This window comes from Myxocyprinus asiaticus, chromosome 23 (assembly GCF_019703515.2).
Source record: "Myxocyprinus asiaticus isolate MX2 ecotype Aquarium Trade chromosome 23, UBuf_Myxa_2, whole genome shotgun sequence".
NCBI classification, from domain to species: Eukaryota; Metazoa; Chordata; class Actinopteri; order Cypriniformes; family Catostomidae; genus Myxocyprinus; species Myxocyprinus asiaticus.
The window spans coordinates 33,470,293-33,484,344 of NC_059366.1; the positions used below are offsets into that span (position 1 = coordinate 33,470,293).

Sequence of the window (14,052 nt, forward strand, 5' to 3'; positions counted from 1 at the left end):
GTGTAATACAAAATGATACAATTCGGAGACTGTTTTCCATGAAATTACAATAAATAGGGACTAGTGCTTTCAAATCTCAAAAAGGATGCAAAAACACTATTATAATAAAACACCATTACACCAAGTATTATAAAAGTGGTCCATACAACGCATGCAATATATTCCAAGACTTCCAAGATTATCTTCCATAAATCTTCCAAAAACTGTAAGATTTATTCAAGCATACATTAAATTATTAAGACATGAATAACAGTTTAAGTAAAAAATACATATATAAAAATACATATATACACTGATTTTGGGTGTTAATGCGTACGTTCACATTTATATAACACATATATACCTACAGTATACCTATATAAACTGTAACATCAATGCACGCTCTCAAAGCATACTTATTGTATGTATTTACACTGACATGTACCTGCACACACACACACACACACACACACATACGCACACCTCAGAGCTATTGGAGTTTGCACATTGAGATTGTGCATCCACGCAAAGATTGCAAATTCACCAGCTCAAAAACTATGAAATGAGTTGTATACATTCCGCATCTGTTGTCATATCTCTGACAATGATGGTATTTAAAATTTTATCCATATGCTCTTCTCTAGAGTTCATTTTTTCAAGCCAAAGTGCTGAATGGAGGATAGATGCTAAATGCAGTGCTACCAATTCCAAGTCACTGGCCTTGTCACTGATAAACACAAAGCAAACAAAACAAATCGAATGTGAAACAGTTGTTTTGGGCTGCTCTGAGCAAAGATGAAAGCTCTCAGTCCAGTATGAAACGTGTGGCGTGGGATTGAAAGAAAAGAGAATAAATCACCATGTGATGTTTCTGACCAGCCTGACATATGTAGAGGGCGCAGAAACGAGAGTTGCATGAGAATCGAATAATCAGACACGGGAGATAAGGCTCCACATATGCTGAAACACATCTGTTGTGTTAGCCAGCAGCATCAGGTCAGATAATAATGGGCCTTGACAGGCTGTAAGCCAAAATCAGGAGGTGTGAAAATCCCGAGTTTGATCAAGTACTGATTGACTTGTATCACCTGATCTCCATCGCCTACTTGGCCACCAGCTACAGAGATTGCTTGGCAGCTCTGCACAAACAAGAACCGTGGAAGTTCATTGGATGAACTCTGACATAATTAGAGGGGGAAATTATGCTAGTAATCACCTCTGGGTGAGGTTAACCAGCCCATGTGTGTATTGAGATGTTGGCAATGCATGTTGCTTCATTGGAAACTTTTTTCATATACATGACTTTTTCAAGTTGGGAAATGTTCATTAACCTCAGCAAAATCAGGCAAAAGCATCTTATAGATTTAAAGGTAAAGTGTGTTTCAGAATCATTCAGAAGTGATTGTCCCTATGCCCTATTCCCTTCGAAGGCTTTACCATCCACCATGAGAGCTTTGGAGGTATGAAAGGTGTGGGACTCAAAAATAATGTATATTCAGAATTCGCCTTTTAATGAATTTTTATTAGAATTTCTGCTTGAAACTATCTTACATCATGGCTACTGTGATTGTTCTCCCTTCAAAATGCCCTTCGGAGGCTGATTTATCTTGTCAGTAATGCACGGACACATGATGCTAAAAAATGTTAATTTTTGGATGGATTAGCAGTCTGTTAATTATTCACACCTGTGACTCATTGATGTGCCTCTGATTACTATTCTTTTGTCCATTGACTAATCCCCCTATCTGTCTGCCATAGTAACACTCATGCCATACATGTAAATGTGTATCACTCAACACCAATCTTTGCAGATGCATACTATGGCCAAGGTGAGCATGCTAGTGTTAGCACTAGAATGAATGCAGGATGTAAACATTGCAAATTACACATTGACCAGTGATCACTAGGACAATAGACACACCATATATTTTCTTAATTGTCTATTTATTCATGACATCTTAATATAAACGTTATTATGACACTTTACACTGATAATATAAGGATGAAAGTGAAGCAAATAATAGCCTGTCAGGTTTGAACAATCCAGGAGCAAATTGAGTCATCTTCTGCCTTTGGACATTGCCATAAACACAACAGAACATTTGATCTGCACCCAAAATCAACGTGTATAAAAAAAATAAAAATAAATAACATACTATGATGCAAAAATTCAACTGGTAAACTTCTACATCACTTTCTCACTTTCTTTACCTATTTGATTGCCCATGGTGTCATGTATACTTGGACAGAGAGATGAAGACTGTAGCTTGACAATACGAAAACCTGCGGTAGTTCGATTATAACTGCCCAAATAAACATACCCTGTGTCTCTATGGTGCTATCAAAACATTACTCTGTTTGTTTGAGCATACCAACCAGCCTAACATAGCAACTTTGACTCAACCAATGGTGTGGGTTTAGGGTGGGACTACCTGTTTGTCTGCCCAATGGCAGATGGTGGGGTATTCAAGAAACCTCATTAGTTTTATAATTCTGTTTGTTTATTGTAGTGGCAGATAAATGACACACTTTACAAACATCATGTGTTCAGATAGTAAAGCACAGTTCACCCCAAAATCATCATTTACTCACCCTTATGTTGTTCCAAACCTGTTTGACTTTCTTTCCATGGAACGCAAAAGGAAATGTTAGGCATAATGTTCATCTCAGACACTATTCACTTTTATTGTATAGAAAACAAAGATGCAATGAAAGTTAATGGTGACTCAGATGAACATTCTGTCTCGACATGCATAAGGACATGGGATGATCCATAACTTCATGACAATTTGCTTTTAACTGTCCTTAATAAAAAGAAGCATTTTGGAAAGTGTTATTATTTAGTGCTAATGAGTAAACATTCAAATGAGCTTCAGCAAACAGACTGCCATTACGGAGGAATCGTTTCCCACATAAATGATTCCCTCTTGCCGGAGCCCAAACATTCACACGTGCATGTTGATTACCTATTCAACATGCTACATGAATTTATTGCCTTTTAACTGTGCTTGCAATCTGCAATAACATGCTCCGATTCCTATAACACTTATCTCTCAGAGGCTGTGCTGTGTCTGACCAGGCGTATTCATGAGAGACATGATTCACAGTCAACTGAGTTTTAATGCTAACACACAAGAGTTGCAATAATGGATGTTACATGCGGCAAAGTATGCTGCCATTACGGTGATGCCGTTTGCTGAGCAACTCAGTGGAGTGTTGTGAAACTAGAGGTGTTATGTTTAATTAACTTTGTTACATAGACATTGTTAGTAAGGCATTCTATATTCTAAAATGAATGTAATTCCTGTCCTGGATGCTGATTGGTCAATAAAGTCTGTATTGGTCAGTGAAGTGCTGCGCAGCACACACAAAGGCCAGGGACTATATCTTCTAGTGGAAAGATTGCACTTGATGGATTTACATAGTAAATTAATGCTTTAATGAAATGAAAACTTGTCCTAAAAAACCTTAATGTTTTTTTTTTTTTTTGTCACTGTGAATGAGCTTTCCTCAAAGCACTTATGAACATGCTACATCAATATTTTCACTAAAATGACTTGCATTTTGGGTTGGGTTAGGGTTAGGGATTGGGCTAAAACTTATCATATGCCTTCAGAAAACTTGAAATATGACCCATGAGTCACATGGACTACTATTAAGATACTTTTGGGTGCTTTTTTAAGCTTTACAGTGAGGCACTATCCACTGTCATTGTATGGAAAAGACGGCCCACAATATTCAATATAATATATAATTTAGTATTCTGAATAAGAAAGAAAGTCATACAGGCTTTGAACAGCATGAAGGTGAGTAAATTATCACATAATTGTCATGTTTGGGGGAACTGTTCCCCCTAGTGTACTTTTTATATCTTCAGCATCATTTATGCTGAAAAGAGATTATAGGTGATCTACTTTCTAACAGAGAACAAAATGCTTTTTGAAGTTTTGATCGATCCTCAAGCACCTCGTGTAAACATTTAAAGACAAAATATTACTAGACAGAATGTTATGATACAAATGCTGCATATCTCCAAAATTACTTTTAACAGTCACTCTACTGTCAAAAGAATTTTCCCTATGGAATTTCTCAGGAATTGTATACAGTACAGTATGTATTAAAGACCAATATAATCTTCACATAACAGCACGATATATAGAGATACTCTTACACAACTCTGTCAACATGTCCATTGTGTGTTGAGAGCATTTGATGCGGTAATTGTCAGACTGTTCCCTCATTGCGAGCTCTGTAACTATCTTCATCTTTTCGAACTGAGTGCTTTCTCAAAAGCCATCAGAATCCGTATCTGTCGACTTGCTGTCACTCAGACCATTAAAGATGATTGATCGTGGATGGAAAATCTTCCCTCCAGCTGGTGTCTTCCTCAGAAAATTGTGACAAATTTAAAAAAAAAGAAAAAAAAGAAACCATGCAGTTTTTGTCAATTTAGGTAGAGTTTCTGACAGTGAAGAAATGCACAGGAAAAGGGAATTAGGAGTTATTTTGGTTTTTGCCCAAGGCTTTTTACAAATTTACAACACCCTTGCACAATGAATGAGCGAGTGGATCATGGACTTTAGCGCATGCTCATTCTCTCTCCTGTATCAGAGGGCTGTTCGTCATCTTTATTGGCTCTCATCTGGATGTGCTATCAGCGTGATCTCCTCCATGACATGCTGTTTATGTTCTGCAAACCAGATCAGTGATAAAAGCTAAAGGATACATTTAGGTCATGTGTATTGTGACCTGTGAAAAAGTTTTTTTTGATGTTTTACTCAGCCTTTAGTTGAGGTTGAATTAAAGGTATTTTGCACCGAAAAATTAAAAATTCTGTCATCATTCACTCTCCTTTTGTGTTTCTCAGAAGAAAGAAAGTCATACAGGTTTAGAACAACATGAGGGTGAGCGAATGATAAAATTGGGTGAACTATCACTTTAATCACAGGCTGTGTAATTGTTTTGACAATTTTTTACATTATCAATATTTAATTCTTAAAGTTGAGGGGTTTCATAAGAATCTATCAATAGTAAATGCCTTTGCAAGCATCACTCATAAGTTAGGGCAGGACTTAATACTTTATTTATCAGGATTTGATTGGATCGTTAAAGGAAGGTTATGATATTATTGACTAAAATGTGTCCCTGCCCACCTGGCCTTGGTTATGTCAGCAAAACAGAAAAGTTGTTCTCTTTATATCTACATATGTGACCCTATGACAAAAAAAATAATAAATAATAATAATCTGTGTCTTCCTTTTTGTTTACAAGTTTTTGATTCCTTTTTTTCTTTTATAATAAGAGGGATATTTATGATATTTCTGTGTGATTGATAATGTGCTGGTGGAGGTGTGTCCTGGGCATTAGGAGGCAGGGAGATGATTTGGATTTCTATTTTTCGGTCTATTCATGTAAGCTGTGCCATCAGTTAAAGGATCCTGGGTTTAAACAGGCAAAATTAAAACACTGGGAGTTGGGGATAAGAAACAGAGAACAAAACAACAATACAAAAACTTCTTTAAAAGGAACAGGGGAGATGTGGAGTTATGTAAATATGCTGGAGTCAAGGATTGTGAATTTAAGGTGATATATAGAACATTTTTTACTTCGTTAACTTGCAGAAATTGATTCACCATCTTAATGGACACAAGATATAAAAATTGAGCTAACGCCATAGCAGGTGGTGCCTTGAAGGACAAAATGTTTCTCTCAAAGGAATAGCTCACCCAAAAATGAAAATTCTGTCATTTATTTACTCACCCTCATTTAATTCCAAACGACCACTCTTTCCCATGCTATTACAAAGCATGGGAACTGGAGCTTTCCATAAAAGTTGTCCAAATGACTTATAAACTATATTCCAAGTCTTCTGAAGTCGCATGATAGCTTTGTGTGAGGAATAGACCAAAGTTCAAATCATTATTCACAGAAAATCTTGACATCCACTGTAGCTCTGAATATCTGATTAATGAACAAATCGTTCTCTTGAGTCACAACTTTTCAATAAATCATTCAGTAAATCTGGTTCATAAAACTGGCCTTAATCACAAATCAGATTGATCCAGTGCTCGAACTCACTGAATTGAACCTGTCACAACAGGCTTTGAGTTAACAGTTCACTGGAGGGAAATAATATCTGTGAATAATGAATTATATTTGGGTCTATTTCTCACCCAAAACTATTGCATAACTATTGTAAGTTATATTGACCACTCCTTTTGTTCTTTAATTATATTTTCTTGTATTTTGTTTAAGCTTAACTCCAGTCTCCATTCATTGTAATTGCATGGAAATGAGCAACCAGTACATTCAAAATTTCTCCTTTTGTGTTCTACGGATGAATAAATAATAGTGATACAGGTTTAGAATGGCATGAGGGTGACTAAATGATGACACAATTTACATTTTGTTGTCTTTTTTTTGTCCATATCTGTAGAATTTTGTGCTCTTTTTATCAGTTCATTTATTCATATTTAAAAGCACAGTTCGGTTCTCACATCAATGTGTGTTTCTCTTGCAGTGGATGGCTGCATACACAGAGCTGCCGGTCATCTTCTGTACGATGAGTGCCACTCGTTAAACGGCTGCGACACCGGCAAAGCCAAGATCACCTGCGGCTATGACCTCCCCGCCAAATGTAAGTTCCAGCCTGTCTGGCTTATTTTCTCAGGAATCTGAACACCGCTGTGTGCGGAAACCATGACCTTTACAGCACTCCCATACTCCCTTATAAGATGCCTAACCTTGTCATTCCTTACTGCTTACTGACCTGAAAGAGTTAATTGACAGACTAATGAGTGAGTGCTACCTCGAGTTTGTGATATTCTTGCAGCAGAGCACCCGTTGTTTGCTGCAATGCATTTTGAGTCTGCGTGTGTGATTAATGGAGTGGTATTATTAGTGCTCTGATTATCATGATGACTTGCTGTGGTGTGCTTGGCTGGCTGAAGGGGCCATCTGTACTCCAACAAAGACATTAAGAGAACTATTAGTTTGTAATTTGATTGATATTTCATCCTTGATTTATTCCATTAGCTTATGGCATTCTCTGATTCAAGTGAGTGATGACAAGCACCACGCTGGTAACGGCTGGAGGATGACGACCGTGAGGTTTAGAATGCACCACATCAGGGAGGGTGTGTTGTGTCTTGTTGTCAGCCTGCTGTGGAGAAGATGTGCTTAAAACATTGAAGAACCCTAAGAGATGGGCTTCTCCAGATGTGGCCCGAGGTGGATATAAAGGGTTGTAGCTCTTGTAAACTGCCACGAGTTGCCAATATAACAGCCCAATATATAAGCCTCAGACAGGATGCCCACAGACCGCCCACAGTCTGTTTACTTGACCGTCTGATGCATAATGCACATAAAAACTGGTTATTAAACTAAATAACTGTATTTATTACTTCTGGAAGGCCAGAAATTCTGATCAAAAAGTCTGTACACATTTTTGCAATTTATTCGGCATTTTCTGTTACTGTTCACAGAGGCTGCCGTGCCAATATTCCTTTGATTCTTATTCATTTTTCTTTTTTCCATGCCTATCTATTATTGTGGTCTAACTAAATTACAATAAAAAGGAAAGCATAATAATTATATCTTAGACTCTTTTTATTACGGTAGCGCATTAAACTCAAAACGTCTTTCTGCGTCAAAATGACCACATAGGTCACATTTGTTTTGAATAAACCCACCCCTAATCGTCATGCAAAAACAAAACAAACACACATCAGATCTTCCTATTTAAAGGAGTATTCCGGGTTCAATACAAGTTAAGCTCAATCGACAGCATTTGTGGCATAATGTTGATTACCACATAAATTTATTTTGACCCAGCCCTCTTTTTTACTTAAAAAAAAAAAAAAAAGAAAAAAAAAAGAAAAGAAAAGAGAGAAGCAAAAATTGAGGTAACGGTGAGGCATTTTCAATGGAAGTGAATGGGGGCCAATGTTAAAACACTCAGTTTCAAACGTTTAGCTACAAGACATAAACAATATGTGTGTAAAAATGATTTTAGTGTGATAAAATCGCTTACTAACCTTTTTTGTGTGAAGTTATAGCCAATTTTACAACTTATTTGCCATGATGATGTAATGTCAACAAACCCTAAAATGACCGTAGAAATGACAATTTAAACAACTTTACAGCTCAAATAATACATGAGTTTTAACAGAAGAATTAATGTAAGTGCTTTAAAAAATTATAAGCTTCACATTTCAGCCTTTAAACCCTCCAAAAACTGGCCCCATTTACTTCCGTTGTAAGTGCCTCACTGTAACCTCGGTTTTTTTTTTTTTTTAAAGAAAAGAAAGACTGAGTAGAAATAAATTGTGGTAATCAACATTATGCCACAAATGCTGTCGATTGAGCTCAGCTTGTATTGAACCTGAAAGTAGGTGTTTTTTTTGTTTTTGTTTTTGTTTTTGGTCCAGAACGAGCTGCATTGTGGACCAGACCTTATGCTGTTTAGATAAAGGTCTAACTATGCAAGAGTTATTTGGACCCAGCTATTATTTGATGCTTTTTCTTTCAGAGTGCTTTCAAAATTGATTTTTATTGTTTTTTTTTTTGCTAGTCAGTTTTGGTTGTTCCATCATTTAAATACAGGGCAGCTCAAATTTCTTTCAAACATTGTTAGTTGTTTGTGATGTTCCACCTGTCTTCGTTAACAAGGAGCTGATATTGACTAAATGTGAATCTCCGCAGATTTCTCCGCTGTCCTTGATCTAATGTTATGTCACTTCTGAGCTAAAACAATTGAATTGGATGCAGCATCCAGCAACCTTGAAGCAATCTTTCAGACAGTGATGCCTGAGCTAAAGATTTTTGATGGGCTTAGCGAAATCTCCATGGTTGGATGATGTGATTCATTAGTGGATATGGCAGAATATCAGCGAGTGGTACGCACTGTACATATCCACTTCATGCTTTAGGACATATATCAATCCTAAAAATACTATAAAATAAGCTGGATTTTGTCTCTGTCTGCATCCTAACATCCTGTCACTTCAACCATTATTTTTCTGTCAAAGCTGATGTCTAGAAGTAGAAGTGCTCTCTGTCTCTTCTTTCTTCCTCCTCCTCTTTCTCTGTCACCCTACACATCGTTCAATTTTCTTGTGTTAAGTGTTTACTCTGACTAATTTCCACCCACACACCCATTCTGAGACTGTTGTGTTTTTATTTTATTTCTAACACTTTTTTTTTTTTTCACCTGCCAGAATGTTGTGGAAGGCCTTCATTCAATAATTGCAGAAAGTATATTTCAATGCTCTGTACTTGGTTTACAGAAATTGTGCCTTACAAATAACTTGCGCTGCTTTGCAGGTGAAGTTGCAGATTTGTATAAACAGTTCTATAGGACACTTTCAAGAATGGACCTTGAATTACATCTACTTTGGGAAGGATAATTATGGTTTCATTTAAAGTCAATCTCACCACATGTGTTATGCGTTATACGTTTGGCAGACACTTTTTTACATACTGTATAGCGATGTACTGTGCATTTAAGAGTACATTTTATCAGTTTGTGTGTTTCCTGGGAATCTAACCCATAACCTTGGTGGTGTTAGCCCTATGTTTTATTGGTTGCGTTACATGAACTCTTCATGACATACAAAAACAGCAATCATTTTGGAGAAAGCAGCTTTCTCTAAATCCTTTCCAATCCTTTCATTCGTACCGTCACACATATGTGACAGTTAATAACTGGGCCTCACAGAGTAGCGTCACACATTTGTTTCGCAACAGCCAGTTACGTTACAAGCTGCCAGATTCAAACTAGCTTTCGTGCTGACACAGGCTGCGCTGGTCAAGCGTCTGTAATTTATATTAGCTCAAACAGTTACTCATACAGTCTTTTAAACCACTTAAGTATATTATATATACATACATCGAACTCGTCACCAAAGTACCACGATAAAAAGTTTACAGCTCTTATATGCACAGTCAACACTTCAAACGCGGTCTTCCTCCGATGCGTACTGCCATTTATTTACATTAGTAGCAGTTGTCATTCGTCAAACAAACAGCTACTCAAAGAGCCTTTTCAAGCACATAATATCTTTATTTTATGTAACAAACAGCCTAATTGTTACAAAAGTACAATGACAACAGTTCACAGCTTGTATATGTATAGCCATCATATCTCAATGCGATCTCCCCATGCATACAGCCACGTCTGCTGATTAGGAGCAGATGTGGTTTTCATTCACACAAACAGCAACTCAAACAGTCTTTTCAGGCATGTAATACGTTTGTTTTCTGAAAAAGTCAGCCAAACTATCACAAAAGCACCAAAATAACGGTTTAAAACTCGCATACAGTGGAAACATGCTGATCGAGCACAATGCATGCAATCAAGTCTGTTTACATTAGCGCTTGACACACACACACACACACACACACACACACACACACACACACACACACACACACACACACACACAATGTCTGAGATGTGAAACAGTGCATAGGCAAACCGGACTGCTGATATTATTTGTTCGTTTGCTTTTTACAGTTATAAAAATGAAATAAAGCAAAAACAGTACAGCAGACATAACCCATTTGTTCACATGTTTACTATATTATATACAGTATTTTTATTTTTTTATGACAAGAAATCAAAAATACTCGTCCACACTCTGCCTCCCTCTACTGGCTGTGCAGTGTTACGTGCGATAATAACTCACTCCAGGGGGCACTGCAGAAGAATTTAGACCCTATTCATGAAAAGGTTAAGATAGTGAAGGACGCAGCATACAAACAAAACATCATAGACAAAACAGGCTTGGATAGTTACCATGGTTATGCGTGCAACTTGCAGCATGTTAAAATGCATATTTATCATCTCGGAGGCTCATTGTGATTGGGCACACAAGCTCTCTCAACATCACTAACTTGTATGTTTGCGTTCCATCGGCATCTACTGTGCACGAGAGACGACCAGGGAGCGAGATGCAAATGGCACAGATGGTCCTTTTACCTTTTAAATCTTGGCGTAGTCAAATATTTCCAGCATGGACTTTTTATGGTTCCTTAATTTATCAGAACACGAATGCATTTTCCCTTCAACCTGCTCTCAGAAAATACATATTCCTCTCTTTTCTCTGAGAGGTGGAGAGTGAGCTTGACTACATCGACCTTTTCAGGAGTCTTACCTGCGGGCATCTCTCCTCCCTCTGAGTTGAGAACAGATATTTTATAGCGTCCAAGGCCACGTTCTTTCACTTTACCTTTCTTTCCTGCCTGCCTTACTTCCTCTAGTTTCAGCTCACCTGAGACTGCCTCATAGACTGTGGTAATACAGAGCAGACACCACAGACAGAAATTCAGTTTGTGAGCATCTTTAAGTGTTGTTATTACTTCAAAAGTGATGTAGCAAGACACATACAAGTACACTAAATGGCCAAGTGTTTGTGGACATCAGAACACCACATCTATATGTGCATGTTGAACATATTGACTACAAAAACATGGGCAATAAAGGATTAGTTTACCCAAGAATTAAAATTCTGTCATTAGTTACTCTACCTCATGTCGTTCCAAACCCTTATGACTTTCTTTCTTCTGCTGAACACAAAAGGATTTAGACCTTATTCATGGTAGCACCATCTTTGATTTTTGAAGAACCAATTATGTTTGATTTGATTTTGATTTTAAGTGAATAGTTACTCAAATATCAGTCTGTTCATCATACAGCATGATTGTATGCCTTCACAAGACACATTGACTACTTTTTTCGTCACTTTTGGGTGCTTTTTTAAAACTTTTTAAAATGAGTCATTATCAACTACCATTATATGGAAATCAGCAATCGTGACATTCTAAATATGTATCTATATACAGTATATATATAAGGATTGTCAAAAAATATCAATACAAACATTTTTGATTAGCAAGTCATTTTCTCGATACGTTTTTGAGGCATGGATATTTTAACATTAGCCGAAATTTTTAGTAGAAGCACAATTTGTGTGCTTTGCAATTCATTGTCATTTGGCCTTCCGTTTAATGTAGTCTGGCGTAAAAGCTTTGGGAGACTACAAGGGGAGATATAACATTTACTGAAGCTGGTCGCATACTGGATGAGGAGTGCCGCGTCGCAGGTAGTACAAGATACAGGTTTCGAACACAGGATGCGTCGATGAGGTGCAGATGACTGTCCGAAGGTGTGAATCTAGTCACCATACTCACAAACGTTACAAAGGTTTTTGTACTTTAAGAATGAACAAAGTGATGTTGATGAGTTTGCAGGTTAGTGTATGAAACTGGTGTAACTGCGGAAACTGAACAATTAGAAATGGTGACATTTATTATGCAATTATGCAAGCAGTCAAACCACAAAAGGATATACTTGATAATACCTGAAAATACATTGTGCAGGCTATGTGAAAGATACATACACACAATAAAGTCATCCAGTGTTGGCTAGAGTAAATAATCTATGCCAAATAATCTACTGTATTTCTTTGATAATGATTTCGGTCAGATTTAATGGAAAACTGTGCTATGATGTGTTCCCTGGCACTGCAGAATTTTGAGCAGCCCCTGAAGTCTTACCTGGGCGGTGTGTATACCTTCATAGAAAACAATTATTTTAGAACTCGCTATGTCTTCTGCCAGATGCGTCCAGTGTGTGACCCCCTTTAGTTACTCTGCCGCTCACACTTTTCCAAAGTTGTGTTGAGAAATATGTATGAAGAGACGAGTAGCAAAGAATAGCCCTACTTGTATCAGAAAAAATGCAGATATAAATCTATAATCATCAGGATCATAAATCATTTTCTGATTATCAATCCCAAGCCTAAAACATATAATTATACTATATATGCACAAACATACATATTCTGCTAGTGATGAGTTTGGCTGAAAATGCCAAACACATAATTAGAATAGAGTAAGTCTCCATGAATTTAAACGGCCACATAGTTCTTGCGTAGTAACCATAGTTTAACTGCATTTGTAGTAATACAAACTGTAGTAACCACAGTTAAAATCTATGGATGGCACTCCTCACTACCATGGCCTAAACATATAAAAAGCTATCATTTCATTTGTAATAAAAAGTAGATTTATTCTCCTAATAAATTATTTTCTACACCACATTTCCACCAACATACTGTTATTACTGCAATTAGTGTACTAAAGTTAAAGCATGGTAAATGTTTATAAGAGGTACCAATGTTAAAGGGATAGTTAACCCAAAAATGACAATTCTCCCATGATTTACTCACCCTCATGCCATCCCAGATATGTATGACTTTCTTTCTTCTGCACAACACAAATTAAGGTTTTTAGAAAAAAAATATCTCAGCTCTTATGGTCCATGCAATGCAAGTGAATGGGTGCCAAAATATTGAAACTCCAAAATGCACATATAGTCAGCATAAACGTAATCTACAAGACTCCAGTGGTGAAATCGATATCATCTGCAGGCGAAATGATAGGTGTTGGTAAGAAACAAATCAATACGCAAGTCAGTTTTTACCATAAATTCTCCTCCTTTCTCATTATATGTGATATGCACGAAGAATGCAAATCACCAAAAACAAAAGAAGGACTTAAATATTGAACTGTTTCTCACCCACACCGATCATATCGCTTCAGAAGATGTGGATTTAACCACTACAATCTTATGGATTACTTTTATGTTATGTTGCATTTTGGAGCTTCAACATTTTGACACCCATTCACTTGCATTGTGAGGACCTATAGAGCTGAAATATTCTTCTAAAAATTTTCTTTTGTGTTCAGCAGAAGAAAGTAAGTCATACACATCTGGAATGGCATGAGGGTGAGTAAATGATGAGAGAATTTTCATTTTTGGGTGAATTATACCTTTAAGGAGGATTAGTATAACACTCAATGAAGAGAAGGACTGGTCTTACTTAGTCTGTTTTACTTAATTCATGAATAAATTCAATTTTGAGAGACACATATAAGGCCCTTGTCTTTGTCCCAGATGGTGAAAAGATAACAGAGTAAATTAGATCTTTGTTTCTCTTCAACATGTTTTTACCTGTTTATATCTCTGGGGCTTTTCATTGTTGATTAAAAAGAAAAATTGGACAAATA

General features: G+C 36.8%; 1 protein-coding gene across 2 annotated transcripts in view; it reads left to right on the forward strand.

The window, feature by feature from the left end:
• Positions 1 to 14,052, forward strand: part of macrod2 (mono-ADP ribosylhydrolase 2) — a 790,103-nt gene that overhangs the window by 256,058 nt on the left and 519,993 nt on the right. For both annotated transcript variants that reach the window (XM_051651963.1, XM_051651964.1), the window contains exon 5: positions 6,500 to 6,616. In XM_051651963.1, the coding sequence (XP_051507923.1) occupies positions 6,500 to 6,616 (117 nt within the window). The remainder of the gene's footprint in view (positions 1 to 6,499; positions 6,617 to 14,052) is intronic.